Genomic DNA, 23,339 nt, shown 5'->3' with positions numbered 1-23,339 from the left:
TAAAAAAAAATGTTTTTTGATCAGGACATAGCACAGAATCAGCTCTTCTTAGGGTAGCTAATGACCTTTTAATCAAAAACTGACTCTGGTAGCAATGTAGCCTAATTTAACATTTAGGCAGCACGTGGGCATCCAAGGAAGTGCCCTAAGTTGGTTTGCCTCTTATCTTCAAAATATAACCTTTTTCAGTTAAAATGAGAAACTTCTCATAATGGTAAATGGACTGCATTTATATAGCACTTTCAATAGACCCATGGCCACCAAAGCGCTTTACATATTGCCTCACATTCACCCATTCATACACTGACAGCAGTGTCAGCCATGCAAGGCGCCATCCAGCTTGTCGGGAGCAGCTGGGGTTAGGTGTCTTGCTCATGGTCACCTCGACACTTGGCCAGGTGGAACCGGGGAAAGAACCACCAACCTTCCGGTTTGTAGACAACCTACATGAATTACTGAGCCACTGCCGCCCCATCATCAATAGCTTCTATTATATGTCGGGTCCCTCAAGGTTCCATTCTGGGACCAGTGTTATTTTTATTATGTATGCCTTCTCTTGGTTCTATTTTTAAGAAAAATTGTATTTTGTATCACTTTTATGCTGATGACACACAGATGTACTTGCCTATAAAGTCTGGAAATTATATATGCGGTAAATCAATCATTGAACGTGATTAATTTCTAAAGAATAAAGAATAGTTTCTATCAACTGCGAAATATTGCTAAACTCAAATAATGTCTAATCTTTCAGTGATCTGAATAAAGTAATCCATGCTTTCATTTCTTCACATCTTGATTACTGCAATTCTTTGTACCTGGGTGTAAGCCAGTCTTCGCTGTCACGTCTTCAGCAGGTACAAAATGCAGCAGCAAGGTTGCTGACAAACAAAAGAAAGAAGGGATCATATATCCCCTATTCTGGCCTCTTTACACTGGCAACCAGTTCAATTTAGGATAAAGTACAAGGTGCTTTTGTATACTTTTAAAGCCCCACACGGACTGGCACCAAAATATATTTCTGAGCTTATAAACTTTCATTGATCACAGAGATCTCTGAGATACCAAGACTAGCTGCTCCTTGAAATTCCTTGGTCACGCTTAAAAGGCAAAGGAGATCGCGCTTTCTCATTTGCTGCCCCAAAGTTGGGGAATGGTTTACCAATGTCTATCAGATCGTCTACCTCTGTAAACATGTTTAAAACCCATCTTAAGACGTATTTGTTTAAGAACTTTGCTCAGGCATGAAAACGGTTCAGGGGTGAAAAAGGTGAGAACGATATTACCCATCTAGGGGAGTTCGGGGGCATGCTCCCCCGTAAGAAAAAAAAAATTCCATATTTAAAGCATCAATCTGATGCATTTCTAGATGCATTTTTTGCATACCAGCGCAATAAAAAAAATAATAAAAAAAATTAAATAGAATTTCTATAACTCTGTGTTGAACTGATAATCAGTCTTTTGTGTGTTAAACACAATCTACTTAATACAGACAACTTCATTATAAAGAAAAACAACAAATCAAAAAAAATATGATCATAACCTATGACAAAAACTCTATTATAAACTACATTAGTGGATAACTCAGCAGTAAAATTTAGTCTAGAAAAATCACAAGTGTACAATAATTTTATAAAATCTGAACATTTAGTGAAAAAAAAACATTATTTAGTGGGGAACAAATAAGACACAATAAGTGTAGCACTAAATCTGGTAAAACGTTACACTTTGCTCTTTGTATTGTTGTAAAATACATTAATGAAAAACAAGATAAAAATCAGAAAGATCAATTATTTTATATATAGTCTAGGCTACTATAAAATTAAGAATTTTGTTTAAATGTATATCACAGCTGTTTAATGAGGCAGCAACATATGATAGATAGGACAGAACAAAAAAGGCTATTAATAATCTTTCATTGCGCAAAAGTATTATATGATTATGAAAGGATCCAAGTGCGGCACAAAGAGCTTTATGCACATCCCGAGCGCAGAATGATGCGCTTGAAACAACACGGAGTCACAGCGCGCAGCGCGTCGAGTCCGCATTGAAAAGTTCAAAGCACATATAATTTATAGTGCACTCCAGTGTTGTGTGATCTAACAGACACACGGTAGAAAGGAACATGATTAAGATACAGCAATAAAGTCCAGCAAGATAGTAATTTTATGCGAAACCATAGAGCTTTATCTATAGATCAAGTATAATAATATTAACATTGAATCATCTTAAGCCGCCTTTCCACTGCACACGACAAACGACAGACGTCGGACCGGAAGTCATTCATTTCCAATGGAGAGTCGTACGGGAGCTGCTGGGAGTTCCGATCATATGCGTATGCGGAAAATTCGGATCCGATTTGAGCTTTGGATCCGTTGAAATATCTGAACTTCTGCGGCTAGACCGAATGCGACCGGCCGACCGGATGTGATGTATTCCAATGTAATCCAATCAAATCAGTGTGCGCAAGTTGAGAATTATTCATACTCTTTTTTAAAACTTGATCCGAAACACTTAATACTTTTAAAAAAGACATGGTTATTAATAAATAAGTTTAAAAAAATTATGAATTTAATATATATATTATTGGTTTTAATGTTGTATTCCTTTTCATTCAATAGTTCATATCACAGTAGCATATGAGCATAACTTTACAATTTAAATTAAACAACTTAAAAAAATTATAGCATTGTTCGTTATGTTAACCACGTGTAATAATACAACTGCATTGAAATACTAGCTAGATGGTAATTTAGGCGGGACAAAGATTTGCTTTCATTCTGCACATTTGGCAATCAAAACCCACCTGGCAGACCGACAATCTCGCTAACTCTCTTCCAAGCTTCATTTTTCCTGCTGACGTTTCTGTATGATTCAAGAGTAATATCATAAAGAATGGGGTATTCGGAGACTGCGAGAATCAACTTCTCTCCCATGTTGCCGCGTACGATAGGAATGAAAGTTCCATGCGACTGACACTAGGGGGCGAAATGCGACAATCGTATGCGAATGTCGTGTGCAGTGGAAAGGCGGCTTTAGAGAGAGTTTCATCGTTGACTGTGTTGTAACCATAGACTGTAAAGGTTGTAACCGAACGCGACGCGCTGTTTGATGCTGAATGGAGAATGACTGACAGCCGCAGCGGAGGGAAACGTTTTCGTGAACTTGGATTTAATTACTTAAATTTCTCTCTCACATCATAATATAGTATGACTTAATATAGTATACCCCCCTCTAAACATTTTCTCATCGAATCTACACGATTCACGTAGGTCACCTATTTTGGTTTCAAAACGGCGAATTTCGCCGAAAGGTGAGTGATTTTCATGTCTGTTTGCTACTTTGAAAGGACTATTGGTTTGGATTAGATGCATTTATATTATTTTATCTCTTTCTCATGTTTTATTTGATTAATTCTTTCTTTGTATTTTTATTGTTTTATTTAATTCCTTTGAAACTGTACAGCATTTTGGTACACTATTTATAAAACACCTTAAAAAACACAAAGTTGTGAAAAATGTGGATTTCAATGATAGCTATAAAAATAAATATATCTACGTATATTAGCGTCCACACCTGTGGACAATATCATTCTATTCATTCTAATCGTGTGCTACAGTTTATTCATCTGCAACTTTAAATGCTCCAGCTCTTAAAGCAGAATGGTTTCTGATTGGCTGTCAATATTTTTATCATTCATCAGCCGGAAAAAAATTGTTCTGCAAGCGATTTCAATAATACCTTTTCTCTTTGCCATTATTGTTATAGTTGTGGTGTGGAAAAATCTTTATTGTTATTGTTATAGTTATTGTCCTTGGTGCAAACAGGCCTTAAGACCACTATGGCATTCCAGATGTCCTAGCCTGATGGCCTCTCAGATGTCTTAATTATAAACATAAAAATCTGCAAGCTTCGAGAGTGAAAGTATAACTTTCATCTGACCTTTAAGCATGAGGCCCGACCAGAGCAGTAGGAAGGATGTGGTTTTGACTCTGACAGTGGAGCAAGAGTGCATGGGTCACAAATATGAGATCATGAGATAAATTAAGCATACTGCCTTCCATTTCTCAACTTAAACCTCTCAAATTATTCTAATTCAGTCAAATGGTCAGCATATTGAGTAAAATTAAAAACAATTACAAAAAAACAAAACAAATTTGTTACGGAGCCTTAGTAAATCCTTATAAACTTTATTTATGTTTTTGTATCTTACTGGGTATACTATCTACTGCATTTATTTATTTATTTTTGCCTGTAAAGCACTTTAAGCTGCATTGATTTGTTTGGAAAAGTGCTATATAAATAAAATTTGCTTGCTTGCTATTTACACTAAGCTCAAATAGTCTGTCTTGTTGGCAGAGGCCATTTACAATAACTCTGCCCTCTGAAGTCTGGTTGGGCCAGACAAAATTACAGAAGATGCTGGATTGTCAACAGTAGCAATAGTGTTGGGGTAAGGCGCGAGGAAGAAAGTTGACGCAAATCGACCCGCGTTCGAATCTGCCTTTTGCCGAACTCGCAGCACTCCCTTTTCCCATCACATATCAGATCTGAAAGGCATTTATGTTTAATAAATCTGAAAAAAATATTCGAAAAGTGGAAATAAAGTGTCTAACGTGCTTTAATAATAAAATGTTTATCGGTTAGGGGTAGGTGCAGGGTATCCATTTAATAAATTGTATTATTGCATACTGTTTAACGTACAACAACACTGAGCTGCAAATGGTTTTTGCTACTATTTATAAGTATTATTAGCATAACTAATATTTACACTTATTGCAAAGAAAATGTAAATAGAATCTATTTTCACTTAGTGTAAATAGCATCTACTGCTATGAAAATATGCTATTTTAACTTAGTGTAAATAGAATCTACAGCTAATTGCACTTAGTGCGAATAGCCACAGCAATTGTGTTAACAGTCAGTTAATGATGAACTATCCACTCCTTTATTATTAAACTAGAACCAGATGACTTTGTGAAGAACTATGGGTATCGAAGTGCCTTAAGGACTTGCAACAAATATTTTTTACTTTCTAATTATTTAGAAATTTGTTACAAAATAGATATTTTGAGACAATTTTTAATATATATTACAAAATGCATTTAATTTAGTTATATATATATATATATATATATATATATATATATATACACACACACCAGTACCACCGCTGGTAGTTGGCCTCTGCCACAGCCCTATTTTAAACAATAATTATGTTTTTAAGGAAAGCCAATAAATAAATTTAAATGTGTTAAATAATGTACTAAGTCTTTCCTTCCAGTGACAGGGCAGCCTTGAGAGATTTTAAGCTGAATTAAATGCCAGATACAGTTTATTGTATATGGCAAACAAATTCCAAAAATATCCAGACGAAAGATTTTGTGAATTTTGTGAGACTTTATTATAAACAAGGCTGATATACAAGCTTGAATGTGCAACAGGCAGCACATTTTACTTACTGACCATACAGAGAACATTTTTATTTAATTAAGTCATAGCCTTTAGAAGTTTAATAACAGCTGAATCACAATTTTAACACATTAAAGGGCATATTGCTGGTTATATTATAACCCACAGCGAGTCAATGTATAGAAAACTAGATTTTCTTTAAAGTCCCTGTAAAGTCAAAATCAAGTATGTGTTCTGAGTTTGTCATATCACATAAAAATGTGTTATTAGCCACCCAGCCAAATTTGAATGATAAGAAAAGCCGGCAAGTACATAAAATAAGCTATTAAAATCTTGAAAAATAGCAGTAGTCTCTGCTCTCAAACGCTGGGGGCGTTTCCGCTGGACCTGCGTGAAGTTGGCCCCCCACCCAACGCAAAACGTCGTCAAACTATACTCAATTTTTTGTGCTCCGTTTGTGCTGGTTTGTGCTGTAAAAAGTTTTGTTTGTGCTGTTTCGGTTTTTTAGATATTAAAAGAATATTTTTAGGTCATTCTGAGGTCAATCAGCCCCCCCCACAAACGCCCTCCAAATTCACCCAAAATAGGCTCGTTCGTTTGTGCTTCGTTTGTGCTGGTTTGTGCCGGTACAATTTTCGTTTGTGCTGCGTTGGGTTTTAAAATATCGGAAATTGAATTATAGACGATGACGTCACCAGCCCCCCCACATGCTCCAAATTCACCCAAAATAGACGCAATCGTTTGTGCTCCGTTTGTGCTGGTTTGTGCTGTAAAAAGTTTCGGTTGAGCTGCTTCAGTTTTTTAGATATTAAAATAATATTAGGTGGTCATTTTGAGGTCAGTCAGCCCCCCACATGCTCCAAATTCACCCAAAATAGTCTCGTTCGTTTGTGCTTCGTTTGTGCTGGTTTGTGCCGGTAAAAATTTCGTTTGTGCTGTGTCGGGTTTTAAAATATTAGACGTTCAATTATTGTTGATGACGTCACCAGCCCCCCACATGCTCCAAATTCACCCAAAATAGTCTAGTTCGTTTGTGCTCCGTTTGGGCGAGACACTGAATGACAGAGAATTATAGACAGTGCACCAGCCCACTTTTTTTTTAACAGTAGGCTAGTTAAAGTAACAAGGTAAGACCTAAAGAATCGGCAAACCAAATCACAATATTCACTTAGGTCATGTTATCCTGTGCGTTTTCAACTTTTAACGAACACTGCGGATACAGGATGTGGATGCAACACAAACTTGAAGGTTAGTGTTTTTACTTACTGTATGTTGTGTTTTGTTTATAACATATATGAAAATTGTCACAAATACACGCACCATAATCTGTTTGCTGTGTTTATGTGTGTAAAGGCCTATTGGCTATGGCGTCAAAAGTTTGGATTCTTCTTTTTTATGTCTCTTAAGCTCACTTTTTTGATTAAACATATATATTATTACAATTTAAAGTAGCTATTTTCGGTTTTAATATAATTACAATGTCATTTAGACTGATGTAAAAGCTGAATTTTATGTATCATTAGACCTACTCCAGTTTTCGATATCACATGATTCTTTAGAAATCATAGTAAAATGTTGATTGTATGCTCAATTATTATTCGTGCTCAGTTAAGAAAGGTTCTTAATTTTGATCAATGTTGATCAACTTTTTATTAATTTATTACTTCCTTGCTATATAAAAGTATTATATTTTATATCACTTAACCAAAATCTTTGAATTGTTGTATATATTGGTTTTCAGAAGAAGAAAAGAACAACAATAAGCAGCACAACTGTTTTCTGAAGGATCATGTGACACTGAACTAATGATGCTAAAATTCAGCTTTGATTACAGGAATAAATTAAACTTTACTATATATTCACATATAAACCTGCAGTATTACATTGGAATAATATTTCACAATATTACTGTATTTTTGATAAAATAAATATAGCCTTAGTGAGCATAAGGGAACATTAAACTTTGAGAAACATTAAAAAATAAACCTTTTAAATCTTTTGACTAGGCTACTGTCTGTGTATTTATGTGTCTGTGTGTATATCATTTAATTACTACTATTATTATTATTATGTATGAGGAAACTCATGACTCAATTAAGTCAAAATGATTTAACTTTTGAAATTTAATTATTTACTATCGAACATCCATTAACAAAAAAACAAAAAAAACTTTAAAAACTTAAACTTAAAAACATTTAATACTGACAAGTTTAAATCTGTCTTCAAACCAAAGATACCACACAAAATAATAGACTTGAGTGCAAACTTCCATAAAATAGCACACTACTTCCTTCTCCTAACAGGAGTAGGAAAACAAGGGTATGTGGCATAAAAAGTTCAACCAAAATAATTTAACTTGTGAAATTAAATATAAATAGTGCAATCAGTCTTTTGTGTATAATACAGCATGTGGGCATATTTTGTTTTTATCTGACGCTGCTGTCACTCCACTTCTCAGGTCATCATACATCTCCCAGACACATGGAGACCTCCTGCAGTAGGCCACATAATGCCCAAGAGCATCCTGGGTTAAGCCTCCTCTAAAAGCAATGACTGCCCGTAAAGTAAATCTCTTTCCCTGGAGCATCAGATTGGAGGGAAATTCACTCAAAGGAAATTCTGTGGAGTTGCTTCCCAGGTCAGTGTCAATCCACATAAGTTCTCCCAGACTGTAACTGTGAGAAACTTTCCCTGCACGGAGCACTTTTTCTGAGGTATCTGTCTTGATTGCAGAGGGACACTGTGACAGACTTTGGATCAGCCTGAGGCAGGGGGACTCCGGAAGGTCAAGGCCTTCTTCCACTGCGGTCTGAAGATGAGCCATGCCAGAAGCCTGCAGTATAGCAACAGAAGTACAAACAAATGCAATTTCCCTTGTGACTTGTTTGCTGAGACCACAATACTGTGAGGAGCACTGTTTTGTTAACGAAACACAAGTGCGTTTTGTCATTGACTTTTCAATGATAGTGGAGATGTGGCATTGTGCATCGATTTGGAGAGCACCCGACTTCAGTCGGACAGCTTTGAATATTTCGCTCAGCAGTGCTGCCCTCTGTATGTAGGCCTGTGCATTCAGACCCTTTGTGGTGATGGATTTCACTAGCTGGAGGAGGTTGTTGGAATCCTCATTGCAAACAATATTTTCAAAAGTGACACTATCACTGTAAGCACAACATAAGCATTGACAAAAAGCATCAAATGCACATGTGTTAAGCACAGAGATTCTTGATTTCCTGAGTTTAACAGGCTGTTGATTGTTTCCATTTTTCAACAGGTCCACTTTTAGTCTTTTCCCTCTCACAGATGGATCTGCATGGAGCCATTCAGGACAAGGAGAGAGGTATGAACTCCTCTTCCTCTTTTTGGGTGGAACCGCTAAGCCTCTCCAGTTTTCAACAGCTTCTTCATCTGCTGGATGGATGTTTGTGACGGTGTCAGACTTCCCAGAGCAGGAAGCATCCATCTCTGGCCTTCCATCTATCCTGCAGGTTGCGGTGGGTAGTGGATTGACTCCTGTGTCGATCACTGTCACAACAGCCTCATCCTCTTCACCTTTTTCCACACTCTTTTGTTTTGCAGAAAAAATACGCATGTTGCCTTCAATGAAGGACAGATGTCGAGCAATTAATCGATCCACTCGAATAGGCAAGTGTTCATGCTTGAAAAGGCCGCGTTTGATGTTTTTGAACTCGGCTTCGACATTGGCTGAACTTGCGGTGATGTTGGAGCTCCGGAAGTGAGGGATCATTACCCCTGTCCAGAGAGGTAAGTAATTTGCAAGCCAGATTATATTTGGAATAATCTCAGGGAGGAAGTGCATATTGTCATGATCACCATTAGATGTGGCAAGTGACCTGCTCTCCTCACATATGTCTGTTACCCACTGCCGCAGGTCTGTCTGTGTTTGGTCACATGGATCCTCTTCTTCCAGGTCCGCACCCTCTACATCTGGAATGATGACACGCTCTTCTGCAATTCGGGCTTTTAGGTATTTCTTGCACCTTTCTGAAATGAGGGGGGCTCCAGAGCTGTCACTACCCTCTGTTTCGCTGAGAGCCACAATAGTAATGCATCTTAGTAGCTCTCTTGCATCGTCCATGGATTGTGACATGAGAAGCTGAGCTATTGACCTAACAAAGAAATCTTTAATGCGATGTGTTTTTTTTTTCAAGCAGTCCCACCGGCAGATCATCTTGATGCAGTGTGCAACATCAACCCGCACGAAACAAGGTGGGACTTTTGCTGACTGTCTACCGAGTAAGACACCACGACACTCATTGATGTAGGTCTTAAGATCAGTATGAGAAGTAAAAGCCTTGACCAAAGCTCCGAGCAAAGCCAGAGAAAAGTCACTCACAACCTCTTTTGGAGTAGGTGCACCTGCGCGTATCCATTCTGTCAGCCAATGTGTTATGGCATTAACATCATGTCTCTCTGACAGCATTTGCACCACTGGGACACTTGAGCTCTCACCCCCTGCCACAACACCCTGATATAGGAATATATGGCCAGACTTGCCATTTGGTCTCTGTAGTTTCCTCACCACTCAGGATCTCCAAAATCCATCAGCTTTGTTGCCTCTGATGCCCTCCATACATGGGGTTCCTTTCTACCCTCACACAGTTCTTTGGATATCTGCACACGCAAGTTACCAGACATCGCACGTTTGGAACAGCCAGTGTGCAGGGAGTCATCAGTGTTTTTAAGTGAACACCTGAACTTCATTTAGCTGTTTATTTCAGGCTTTTTGTCACATTTTATGTGAATGTGGCCACGACACTCCTTACAGCTGCCTCTGATTACAATATATTTGTCTGTGACTGATGGATAGACCTTGGCTCTTATAAAAGCAAATGTGCAGGGGCATTTCACTTCTTGCCAAATGTGATGATTTATCACATGCGTCCAGATACCAGGCTTCAAAATTGTGTATTCCCTTTTTTTTTGTTTTAGAGAACTTGTTTTTGTATGTTACTGTTTCAGGCATAAATTCAATCCATTTCTGAAATGGAACTTCAAAATCAAAAGTGCAGCAATCTTTTGGACTGGAGGAAAGGGACCCTGGCTCAAAATCAGTGTCATCACTACTGCCACTTGTTTCATGATCACTTTCATGAGTAAACCCTAAAGCAGTCCAGATATTGTGTCTGTTTAAATTAACAAAAGTGTATAGTGCCTTTGCAGTGATCTTGTTGTCTAGCTGTTTACTAAGCTCTGTCCAGATGCTCTGATTAGGAGTAGCTATGTTGCCATTTTGGACTATGGCTCTTTTGATGAACACAGGACTGTGAAAATGGAATCCCTGTCGACTGCTGGTTTCTTGGGCATCTGGCATAAGCACAACATAATTACCCTCAATTATCCTGACTCCAAAAAATATCATGTACAGCATAAATTTGTTTTAATATATTACTGTATTGGTCTGAATATAAGAATAATAGGATAATATAATAAATAAAAAAATAAAAAGCAGAATTATTTTATTCGACCAGCCTCCCACTGAAAGCTTACATTCCGGGGAAGAGAAAACACAACTGCCTACATTCATAAGGATAAGAAAATGCCTCCTCTGGAATTTACTTGCTGCTCCAACTGCCACAGACTTTTACAAAGGATTGCAATTCTTGAAACAAAGTTAATTGCGGGACCACCAAACCAGACGGAACACACAACAGAGCTTCGTCATAGACGTCCTCAGCATACAGCCGGTGAGTCCCATGAATCTAGTGCTTCTCGACAGGCCATACTGAGTGTAGAGAAACAAGCCGATCGTTATACTAATCGATGGCACAAACAGGGTGCGAGACCCAAAGGCACTCGAGACATCAGATTGTCACGAGCATCACATATTACTGCAGTAGCATCCTCTACCCCAGATACGACTCTGACAAGGACTGCAAAACCTGGTCTCCTACCACCGCCTATACATCTTGAGAACAGATTTGAAGTATTAATGAATGAGGAATCCCCAAATTTGATGAATGTGATCGCACACAAACTGAATCAGCCAGTAGCTAACACTGATGCTAACTGGGGCTCAAGGTCGAGCAGACAGCGGCACTCAGCTCACAGTGCAGCCGAGCCCAGGACTCTGATAGTGGGCGACTCCGTAATCAGAAACATTAATAGCAGGGATACAACAACGTGCTGCCTTCCACAAGCAACAACATCTGATGTAAATAGGGAACTTGAGAACATTCTGATGAAACATAAGACTGCAAATCGACTCATCATTCATGTGGGGAAGAATGATATTCATAAAGAGCAGTCGTAACTTCTTAAAAAGGATTTCAATGAACTTTTTGAAACACTTAAAAGACTGAAAGTTCAAACATTCATAAGTGGACCACTCCCAGCAAGAGGAACAAACAGGTTTTCACGGTTGCTTGGGCTTAATACATGGCTGCAAAAAACCTGCAATATAAAAGGAGTGAACTTTATTGACAACTTCAATCTTTTCTGGAGTCAGAGGCAACTGTTTCAACAGGATGGCCACCACCCAAACAAACTTGGTTCAAGAGTGCTAAAGGACAATATCTACTTCTCCCTCATTCATCCTTCTGCAATATGTGCCAATCCACTCAACCTGAATGGCACACACACACCTGGATACAGTATGAATGACCACAGGATTTCACTTCAGCACCTGAATGGACATGCGGTTGACACATCACACAAGGACAGTGATAACACCACTCAGCCACAACAACCTCTGCTCACGGACACAATCTCAGCTGAGCCATGCCCACAGAGCTCACCACTGACAGACTGTGACATACCAGCACTGCTCCAAGATACAGCACCCAAGGACGATTTTCTGGAAAAACAGCCAGGGAAACCAGGACAGCATACTACAGCCTCCAATAACACCAGAGCAACAATCCCTCTCACCAGAAAAATTATCACTCTCTCCAGCATCTCCACTTCTGTGCTTCTCTGAGAAAATGGAACAACTGGTGCATGCTGGAACTAGACTATCCCACTATTTTGCTGCGAGCCCCCAGATACCAACCAAAAAACGCCAGGCCCCACAACCACCAAAGCCTGCGGGCCCAGCTCGCCCTCCCCCTCCTCCTGTGATAGCTCTTCGGCCTTTGCCACAGCGCCAGGGCCCACACCCCCCTCCAGCGGCTCGAGGTGAACCAAAAACAACTGATACCAGCTCTCAGTGATATGTGTCGGGTCCCCCGACACATTGATAACAATAACTTTCTCAAATGTTTACAGAACAAGCGGGAACCCAGTGTGCCTGTATCTTTCTCTATTGCTGTTCGATTACATGATAGAAAGTCTAAGGCCTTCAAAAGCCGTACAGCAAACCCATCTAATCTGGTGCCTATTACACGACATACCAAGATTGCTGTGGGGACAAAAAGTAAGACTGTTAAGTTAGCACTTTTAAACATCCGCTCACTTAAAAATAAATCACTTTTAGTCAACTAGTTATTTATTTAGACTTAATAACCACATACAACCTGGATTTTATGTTGCTAAATGAAACTTGGCTAGAAGAAAGTTGCAGTGCAACAGTCCTCAATGAAACATCCCCTCCTAACTTTACTTTTATGAGTGTCTGCAGAGCTGTCAGAAGAGGCGGAGGTTTAGCTGCTCTTTATAAAGATGTCTATCAATGTAAGCAAATATCATTTGGGAATTACCCGTCTTTCGAGTATCTGGGTATTGTGTTAAAAGGTGCTCCACGCATTTTAGTTATCATTGTTTACAGGCCTCCAAAATACTCTCCAGCTTTTGCTGAGAACTTAACAGAACTGTTATCAACAATTTCCTCAGAGTTTGACTGCTTTGCCATTGCTGGAGATTTTAACATTCACATAGATAATGCAGAAAACAATATGGCAAAAGAAATCAAAACTGTTTTAAAAACTTTTGATCTGACTCAGCATGTACATGGACCCACACATAATCGTGGACACACTCTAGATTTACTTATCAGTAAGGGTCTAAACATTTCATCAATTGTTATTAAGGATGTAGCACTGTCTGATCATTTTTGTATTTTCTTTGATATATTGATCTCTCCTGCCATTGAAGTTAGATCTGTGTCTGTCAAGAAGAGATGCTTCAATGAGAACACTAGTGTACTATTTATGAAGGCTATATCTTTAACACCAAGCATATCTGCTGACTCTGTTGATTTTCTCCTAGATTCTTTTAACTCAAAAGTTAAGAGTGTAATTGATGATATTGCTCCTGTGAAAGTCAGGAAGAAGAGTGGCAGACAAAAAGCACCTTGGAGAAACTCAACAGCAGTGCAAAATATGAAAAGACAATGCAGAAAAGCAGAGCGCATGTGGCGGAAGACAAAACTTGTAGTCCATTATAACATCTACAAAGACAGCATCCATGCTTTCAATAAGGAACTAAGCAAAGCTAGACAGACTTTCTTCTCGAATATTATAAACAGCAATATAAACAACACGCGCACTCTTTTTGCTACTGTAGAGATACTGACAAACCCCCCAAGCCAGATTCCCAGTGAAATGCTCTCAGTGAGAAAGTGCAGTGAGTTTGCTTCTTTCTTCTCTGAGAAAATCAATAATATCAGAAAGGTGATCAGCTCATCCTTGAGTTGCGCTGGGGTCAGGCAGATCAGACAACAGCACGAGAAAGTAGCCACTATGTCTGATTTCGAAGAAATTGATGGCAAAATTTTGGAAGAAACCGTACAGCAACTAAAAACATCAACCTGCGCTCTTGACGCACTTCCCACATCTTTTTTCAAAAATGTGTTACACAGCTTAGAAGCAGATCTCCTAGAAGTGGTAAATGCCTCACTTCTCTCTGGGAGTTTTCCGACCTCCCTGAAAACTGCTGTTGTCAAGCCCCTCCTGAAAAAGAGCAATCTGGATAAGACCATATTAAACAACTATAGACCGATCTCAAATCTTCCTTTCATAGGCAAGATCATTGAAAAAGTTGTCTTCAATCAGCTGAACAAATTCTTAAGCTCGAATGGATACTTTGACCATTTTCAATCTGGTTTCCGACCGCACCACAGTACAGAGACCGCGCTCATAAAAATAATAAATGATATTCGCTTAAATACTGATACAGGCAAATTATCAGTGCTGGTACTACTCGACCTCAGTGCTGCATTTGACACTGTCGATCACAACATACTTCTTGACAGGCTGGAAAACTGGGTCGGGCTTTCTGGGATAGTCCTAAAATGGTTCAGGTCATACTTAGGAGGCAGAGGTTATTATGTGAGTATAGGAGACCATAAGTCTGAGTGGACATCCATGACATGCGGAGTCCCTCAAGACTCAATTCTTGCGCCACTCCTATTCAACCTGTACATGCTCCCAATGAGCCAAATAATGAGAAAGAGCCAAATCGCTTACCATAGCTATGCAGACGACACACAGCTCTACTTATCCCTATCGCCTAACGATTACAGCCCCATTGACTCCCTTTGCCAATGCATTGATGAAGTAAACAATTGAATGTGCCAAAACTTTCTTCAGTTAAACAAAGACAAAACTGAAGTCATTGCGTTTGGAAACAAAGATGAAGTTCTCAAGGTGAACGCATACCTTCAGTCTAGGGGTCAAACAACTAAAAATCAAGTCAGGAATCTGGGTGTGTCTCTAGAGTCAGACCTTAGTTTCAGTAGTCATGTCAAAGCAATAACTAAATCAGCATATTATCACCTGAAAAATATTGCAAGAATTAGATGCTTTGTTTCCAGTCAAGACTTAGAAAAACTTGTGCATGCTTTCATCACCAGTAGGGTGGATTATTGTAATGGACTTCTCACTGGCCTTCCCAAAAAGACCATAAGACAGTTGCAGCTCATACAGAACGCTGCTGCTAGGATTCTGAGCAGAAACAGAAAATATGAACACATCACACCAGTCCTCAGGTCTTTACACTGGCTGCCAGTTACATTTAGGATTGATTTTAAAGTAGTATTACTGGTATATAAATCATTCAATGGCCTAGGACCTCAATACATTGCAGATATGCTCAGTGAATATAAACCCAACAGATCACTCAGATCATTAGGATCACATCGGCTAGAAATACCAAGGGTTCACTCCAAGCATGGCGAGTCTGCTTTTAGCTACTATGCCAGCCGCAGCTGGAACCAGCTTCCAGAAGAGATCAGATGTGCTCCTACAGTAGTCACATTCAAATCCAGACTCAAAACACATCTGTTTAACTGTGCATTTACTGAATGAGCACTGTGCCACTGTTCGTCCGACTGTTTGCACTGTATTTTATTTTATGTTTTAATTATTCTGATTTCATTTGATTATTTCTGTATTTTATCTTTTATTCTAAACTGTTTTAATTATTCTGATTTCTTTTGATTATTTTAATTTCTTCTATGTAAAGCACTTTGAATTACCATTGTGTATGAAATGTGCTAAATAAATAAACTTGCCTTGCCTTGCCAATATAATATAGTAAGGATAATGTAGATGGATAATATACCTTATATTAGGACCAATATGGTATGTTGACACCTAGATTGTCAGTATTGAACCGAAAACTCATTGCTAACACTAATATCACTAATTTAGCTATGAAATGTTAAATACAGTTGCACATGTGACCCATGGTCGTGTTTTAATACTAAAAGGCACATTTCTGCAATTGTAATCAGCATTTCATAGCTAAATTAGTGACATAAGTGTTATTAATGAGGTTTCTGTTCAATAACAAGTAACAAGCTCTCTTGAATGTTGTACAATTATTCTTGAAGCTACTAATATTGTAACTGACAGTTTTAAAACAATGTATACTTACATTGGCCAGAAATTTGGAATAGTAACGACTTTTGTAGTTTGATTTATATCGACCTTTTCTCCACCAACTCTACAGCATTTTACACAAGAGCATTCTTGAACAGAAGTGTCACTTGCCCCTAGTGGTGGCAGTGAAGTGTAGCAGATGAGACTCGTAAAAATAAAATACAATCAGAAGAGACTGAAGTGAAGATAATTGTTTATTGAACAAATTATGTAATGACAGAACGTCTTCGTCAATTCTACTTTAAAAGTGTGCTCACCTCGAGGATAGTTTCGCTGTTCTCTTGGCCTCTTGGGGGCTTAGTGACCTCAGAATGACCACCTAATATTATTTTAATATCTAAAAAACTGAAGCAGCTCAAACGAAACCTTTTACAGCACAAACCAGCACAAACGGAGCACAAACGAACGAGACTATTTTGGGTGAATTTGGAGCATGTGGGGGGGCTGGTGACGTCATCAACAATAATTGAATGTCTAATATTTTAAAACCCGACACAGCACAAACGAAAATTTTACCGGCACAAACCAGCACAAACGAACGAGACTATTTTGGGTGAATTTGGAGCATGTGGGGGGCTGAGTGACCTCAAAATGACCACCTAATATTATTTTAATATCTAAAAAACTGAAGCAGCTCAAACAAAACCTTTTACAGCACAAACCAGCACAAACGGAGCACAAACGAACGAGACTATTTTGGGTGAATTTGGAGCATGTGGGGGGCTGGTGACGTCATCGTCTATAATTCAATTTCTGATATTTTAAAACCTGACACAGCACAACGAAAATTTTACCGGCACAAACCAGCACAAACGAAGCACGAACGAACGAGACTATTTTGGGTGAATTTGGAGCATGTGGGGGGCTGAGTGACCTCAAAATGACCACCTAATATTATTTTAATATCTAAAAAACTGAAGCAGCTCAAACAAAACCTTTTACAGCACAAACCAGCACAAACGGAGCACAAACGAACTAGACTATTTTGGGTGAATTTGGAGCATATGGGGGGGCTGGTGGCGTCATCGTCTATAATTCAATTTCCGATATTTTAAAACCCAACGCAGCACAAACGAAAATTGTACCGGCACAAACCAGCACAAACGAAGCACAAACGAATGAGCCTATTTTGGGTGAATTTGCAGCATGTGGGGGGCTGAGTGACCTCAGAATGACCTAAAAATATTATTTTAATATCTATAAAACCGAAACAGCACAAACAAAACTTTTTACAGCACAAACGGAGCACAAACGATTGAGCATAGTTTGACGACGTTTTGCGTTGGGTGGGGGGCCAACTTCACGCAGGTGTCCGCTGGCTGTGCCCCTGTCACCCGCTACAGCCGGAATGGATGCTCCTAGCAGCTTATTAGGTTAATTAAAGTTATAACATAAGCACACAAACTTACACTCATTGGTGGGCACGCACTGCCGATGATGGCACCAGTTGTCGGCGCGACGGGAGGATGAAGGCCGAGGCGGGAGATAGTCGGTTCGGCCCATTCACCAGTAACAGCGGATTTCAGTGAATCCCCGTAGTCTCCAACGAAAGTTTATAAAACTATCCCGTGTTTTAGGCCCGCCCAAAAAATCCGGAAAATAGCAATGGTGAAAAACTGTTTAACGGTCTAACTCCACAATTCAGTACTTCACAGTTCACAGTCTTTAGAATGTTTTTTTTTTAAATTGCCTTTACAGGGACTTTAATTATATACGTCAGTAGTCGTTTTTGTGAGAAAATGTTACTTCCGCACAGGGGCGTCACTAGGATTTTCATTTTAGGGGGGCTAAGCCCCCAATGAGGGTATGATTTTTTTTTTTAAATATAAAAAAAGGTAACACTTTAGTTTAGGACCTAATGCTCACTATTAACCAGTTTCAATACCATGCAAAGGCAGGGTTTTATAATCACTGTGGTCCCAAATGTGAGGTAGGGCAGAGAGGGGGGTTCCTGGTTTCCCAAAGAAAATTTTCATTTCTCTGATCTACATATTTTAAGATGTGTTGAAGGCCAAAAAGATTGGATAACAGCTTTAAAACCATGTCAGTGGGCAGCTGATTATTTTTCTCTCATCATCAGCATCACACCCTTTTTCTCTTTGTTTTTATCTTGCCCTGTTTCTTCCCCTCCTGAAGCTGAGCTTTGACTGATATAGGCTTTTCATTTTTGTCTGTCAGTGAAGAAAGTAAACATAGGGTCAACTGATAGGTTGATTTTGCCTATGAATCATTTTCTCAGACACGTTTATTTACTGAAAGCTACTAAAGCTAGGTATTAAATGCATTCACAATATGTAGGCTACACATTCATTATTGATCTTATGCCTAATACAGGGCCGTAGACAGGGCTTTTTAATCAAATAGTATAGTAGTCCTAAATTTATAGTCCTAAATTTGAGGTTGGTAGGGGGTTCAAATTTTTTATTTCTCTGATATGTGCATTTCAAGACGTTTTTAAGATAAAAAAAGGATAAGAAATAGCTTTAAAACCATGTTAGTGGGCAGTATATTGTTTGTCAATACCTGCTCTCTGCTCATCTCCATCACTCTTTCTTTTTTTCTCAGTCTCTTCATCCCTTTCTCTTCCCCTCCTAAAGCTGAGCTTTTTAATTTACTAAAGGCTACAATTTGTATTATATTCTCAATATGTACACATTCATTATTAATCTTGTGCCTAACATGATGAAAATGGCTTTGTTAATGTTTCTTGTCCCCTCACAATGACAGTAAACTAATTATTACATTACATAAGTCACATACTTTTTGAACTGAAAATAGTAATGGGCATATTTTCCGCTCAAAATGACGAAATTAGACAAAACTATATTAGTTTGCCTGATTATTTTTTGTCATTTGATTAACATTTATGACCTAAAAAAATGTCAAATATGAAATGTAAAGTTTAGCTACTTACATCTTATCTCGCACTTGACCGTACGCGTTGAGTCGCACTGTTAAAATTCGCGCTCAGCAGCGTCTGTGAACATAAAGCCCGCCTACTTTGATTTGATTGGTCATCTCAAATATTCTGACATTGACGAGCAGTGACAGACCAATGAGGCTCAGATGAACACACACACACACACACACCCTGTCCTCTGTTTCTGACGTGCTCTCTGCTCGGCGCCGCTGCGGATTGAAGATGAAGAGCGCGCTAAATCTGATTATAACAAGACTGAAGCGAACACAAATTTGTGTAGCCTACATTAATCACAAATTTTTAGGGGGGCTAGGCAGAAGCCCCCCTAAAAAGGGCCTAGCGACGCCCCTGCTTCCGCATCTGAAAAATACCAAACCGGAAGTGACATAAGGGAAGGGAGTGCGGTCATTTTAAACAATAGGAAAACAATGGATTGCAATGACGGTTTGGACGCTGAGGAAATTGTAAATGTTTACTCGTATGACCGAGCACAGCCATACAATTATGAGCCTGCTATGCAGCCATGAGAGCAGGGAAAAGACCGGATTAGACAGAACAACGGTCAGAGGAGACAAATTGAATGTGAGGAGAACCAGTGGAGAACAGGGCAGGTATCTTGATGAGAGACCAGTGTTAGCTTATAGATATATACACGTTAGCTGATGATATGTAACACTATGCTCAGATCAGAATATTGAACAGATTATTATCATGTATCAGGGAATAGCAAAGCTAGTGTTGGTCATCTAGGAGTATTGATACTTACCAATAACAGAAACTAATATGCTTTGATCAGGCGTATTTCACTCTCGTTAATATCAGTCCACACACTAACGTTAGGTGATATAGGCTAGCGGTTTCTCATCACCGCAGGAGAGAGAGGGAGGGAGGGAGAGATAAACATTTTCCAGATACATATTTTCATTTCATAGGTGCTTATGAGGGAAATGCGAGGCCATGGTGACAGTTTAGGAAAGTCAGTGCTGCAGGGAGATGGAAGCATACTGGGGCCTTAGTGGAGAATGTCACTGCCAGACTTGATGTACAGTGCCTGACTCTGTTGAACTCCGTCATATCGCCGGGATGATAATCCTCCGGTCTAAAGTGAACGCTACAAACTACCGCATTTTTCGAAGCAGATGCAGAAGTGAAGTACCATCTCTTCACCTGCACAAAACGCTTCAAGGCACGGAAGATAGCACTGTCCTTTTTCTTGTTAGGAAACCTGTGGACTCGACAACTTGCAACCTCCACAAACACAATAATTTACAGTGACGGCGATAAATTGAAATACAATAGGCTTGTTCGATTTCATACAGCGCTGCGCAGACCGATTGCATGCCAGTTAGAAATTGTGTCCAACTTGAGACACCACGTGACTTCACGCATGCCATCAAAGTACTGCAAGAGCATTTCTAGAGCAGCCGGCTGATTCATTCTGCGCAGCTTCTCCAGAGCGGCTGCATGAGCTCTGATGACAACACAACTGTTCCATGATTGGCCGAATCCACCATGACAACTATCACGTGTGTTTCGTGTTTATTCGAACACCTTCAGTTCCACTAATGTTCACAAATCTGTTTTTATTACAGTAAAAGCTCTTTTCATGTATCGAGATGTAATATTGTGTCATGTTTATCAAAATAAACTGATAAAAAAACGTAGACCCCACTACATTGGTATTTAAATAGTATAGGCTTATGTTGAACTTTATTCTGGTACAAACAGACTTTGTATTTAGCAGTACATAAAGTATTAAATGGAAACACATCTGAAACATTTGTGTATTTGACAAATATTGCATTTATTTCACTTTAGCTGTGATAAAGTATGGAAACCCCACATGAACGTCACTACGGGAAGCATAAAGTTCGGTTACATCCAGCCGCAGCCGATGTCCAAACACCTAATGTGTAACCGAAAACACACTGAATCACGACCGTTCCTACTCAACACCAACCTACTCTGCACTGAGCCAACGCAGAGCACTGCAAACGATTCCCTCTCGTGACGTAATAAGCCCGATTTTGAAAAGGAAAAAAAAAAACTTTTTTTAAAACGGTCAAGGACACGGTCACTTTGTCTACTAAATTTGTGCCCTCAAGTCTTGTAAAACATTTTAAATCCTGCATTAACTTTTCATATGGTATTTTCATACAAGGTTATATATTCATTTTGTAAAAAAAATAAAAAATAATCTGCAATATGCCCTTTAACTATTTTTAAAGAATTTAAGACATTTTAAGAAGGACCGCAGAAACCTTGTTAAATTTATAAAATTATTTTATTATGTGAGAAGAAAAAGACTTTTACTATACTTCACTATATTTCTATTATCAGATTGTTTGTTTCTCCTCGAAATAGTTGCAATGAAATGGAAGTAGCGACAAATCATTTCTTCATTTTCCTCACCTGTTCTCCAGCTCAGAAATGTCTGTTTGCAGTCTCAGATAGAATTTCTCTGCCTGGGAAAAGAGTTGTCGCAGCAGAAGCACGTTGGTGTGAGCTGTGTTTATGAGTTCCATCTCCACTTCTCCACGCACCAGCACCTGCAGCCCGTCAATCATGTCAGACACCTCGTCCACTGTATAAGTCTCCTCTATGAGCCTTTAATGTGGAAGTAGAGAGGGGGGGGTCAGAGAAGAACATTTAAAGATGGAAACTAAAAGAGTTATTGCGAATACACAAACGACATAGGCTTGCTTTCTCTCACCTACTGTCCTTCAAATCTTGGAAGCAGGAGTCGATTGTCTTCAGTCTCAAGGCCCGTTTAGAGCGGGCAAAGCGCATGTAGTTTATCACCTCATTCTGATGGTGCTCATTAAACCCAAAATCAGCCTATAGGGAAAGCCACAGAATAGTGTATTTAATGGCAAACAACTTTACAGACAAAGTTTGTGGCAGAATACTTACTACAGAGAAACAGCGCCCTCTTCAGGCCCGATCACACTTTAACACCAACTCACTGTACTAAGAGCTATAAGAATATTATATCATTGTAAAATTCAAACAACCTTGAAGCCGACTTACATATCGGGTTCAAAGATTTTAAAATGTACACAATTAAAGGAATACACTTATCTCAAACATGCAAATTAGGAGTTTATGTGATAAATAGTTGAATCTTCCAATTCAGTCATTTAAAGCACAGAAAATGGTTTTACTGTTGTCTATAGGCGTCACTTATTACAACAGCATTTAAATAAAACCCTTTTACTGGATAATTATATCAATAATGACATTATAGGGGAGTGATTACTGTTTGCTTTGGCCTATATATACCCCCTCCCCACAAATTACGCTGATTTCTGAACAGCTTATGATTATATTGCTTATAATAAAGACATCATATCAGTATTGTGTTACAGTGAAGTCACATTGCATTTACTGGTTTCAATGGCCTGAAAACATTACAACCTAACAGTTACTGGTCTCGTCTTCTAGATCGGGCTTATACTCACTCTTTTCCCCACTCTTAACTGCTTTTTTTTTAGATCGCATAAATTTATTACTCAGAAATAACGCGTATGCTAATAAAATGGTAAAATGTAAACGCGTATGCTAATAAAATGGTAAAATGTAGCCAGACACATGATTTATTATTTAGTTTCCCATCAGATTAACTGTTAGCTAATGTTAGCTGGCTAAGCTACTTACCATTACAGGAAGGTGATGCGGAGTTTTATCGTGACAAGGAGTGAAAATAAACGACTCTAGAATTAAATATAGAGCGTTAACATAAGGCTAGAGCATCAGAAGGCACTGTCATGAAAATAAAGTGGGAATGATGTTTACGACTGAAAGATTTGCAATGAACGGTAGCGAGAAGAGTACTGTTTTGCTTTTGGGTTGCGCTTGGAAATGGAACAGCGTTGCTATGTTACTAATCACACTGTAGAAAGATTTGCAGACGGCAGAGGGCGCGCTGCACACGAAATCTGTGGGCCTAAACATCAAAAGAAATACAAAACAGATTTTTGGCTTAGTTTATAGGTACTTTTTAGTATTTCTAAAATAAAATTATTGTTTACTGTACGAGCGAGATATTGACAAAAGCTCATATAGGCTAGAGTAAGTCAGCCTTCCCACTAGGTATTAAATGCAAATGTCTTTTTGGGGAAGACTGGCTTGTTGTATATGAGCTTCTGTCAATAATTATCTCTCGCTTGTACAGTAAACTATTATTTTTGAGGAAAAAATTGCTGTAACTCACCTACAGTTTTTTCTTC

General features: G+C 38.8%; 1 protein-coding gene across 3 annotated transcripts in view; it reads right to left on the bottom strand.

Annotated features, from left to right (window-relative positions):
* The window catches only part of lztfl1 (leucine zipper transcription factor-like 1), a 30,629-nt gene extending 7,617 nt beyond the window's left edge, over positions 1–23,012 (bottom strand). For 2 of the 3 annotated variants that reach the window (XM_077244320.1, XM_077244318.1), the window contains exons 1-3: positions 22,768–23,012; positions 21,824–21,948; positions 21,523–21,717 (exon numbers count right to left, since the gene is read on the bottom strand). In XM_077244320.1, the coding sequence (XP_077100435.1) occupies positions 21,523–21,717; positions 21,824–21,948; positions 22,768–22,770 (323 nt within the window). In that variant the 5' untranslated portion in view covers positions 22,771–23,012. The remainder of the gene's footprint in view (positions 1–21,522; positions 21,718–21,823; positions 21,949–22,767) is intronic. The other variant, XM_077244319.1, reaches the window with a different exon arrangement.
* Between the last annotated feature and the right edge of the window lie 327 nt (positions 23,013–23,339).

The sequence above is a fragment of the Siphateles boraxobius genome, unplaced genomic scaffold, assembly GCF_051911475.1.
Source record: "Siphateles boraxobius isolate OS27281-9 unplaced genomic scaffold, OSU_SipBor_1 26, whole genome shotgun sequence".
Classification (NCBI taxonomy): domain Eukaryota; kingdom Metazoa; phylum Chordata; class Actinopteri; order Cypriniformes; family Leuciscidae; genus Siphateles; species Siphateles boraxobius.
Note: the sequence above shows the minus strand (reverse complement) of the source record. Positions and strands in the feature narration are given on the sequence as shown.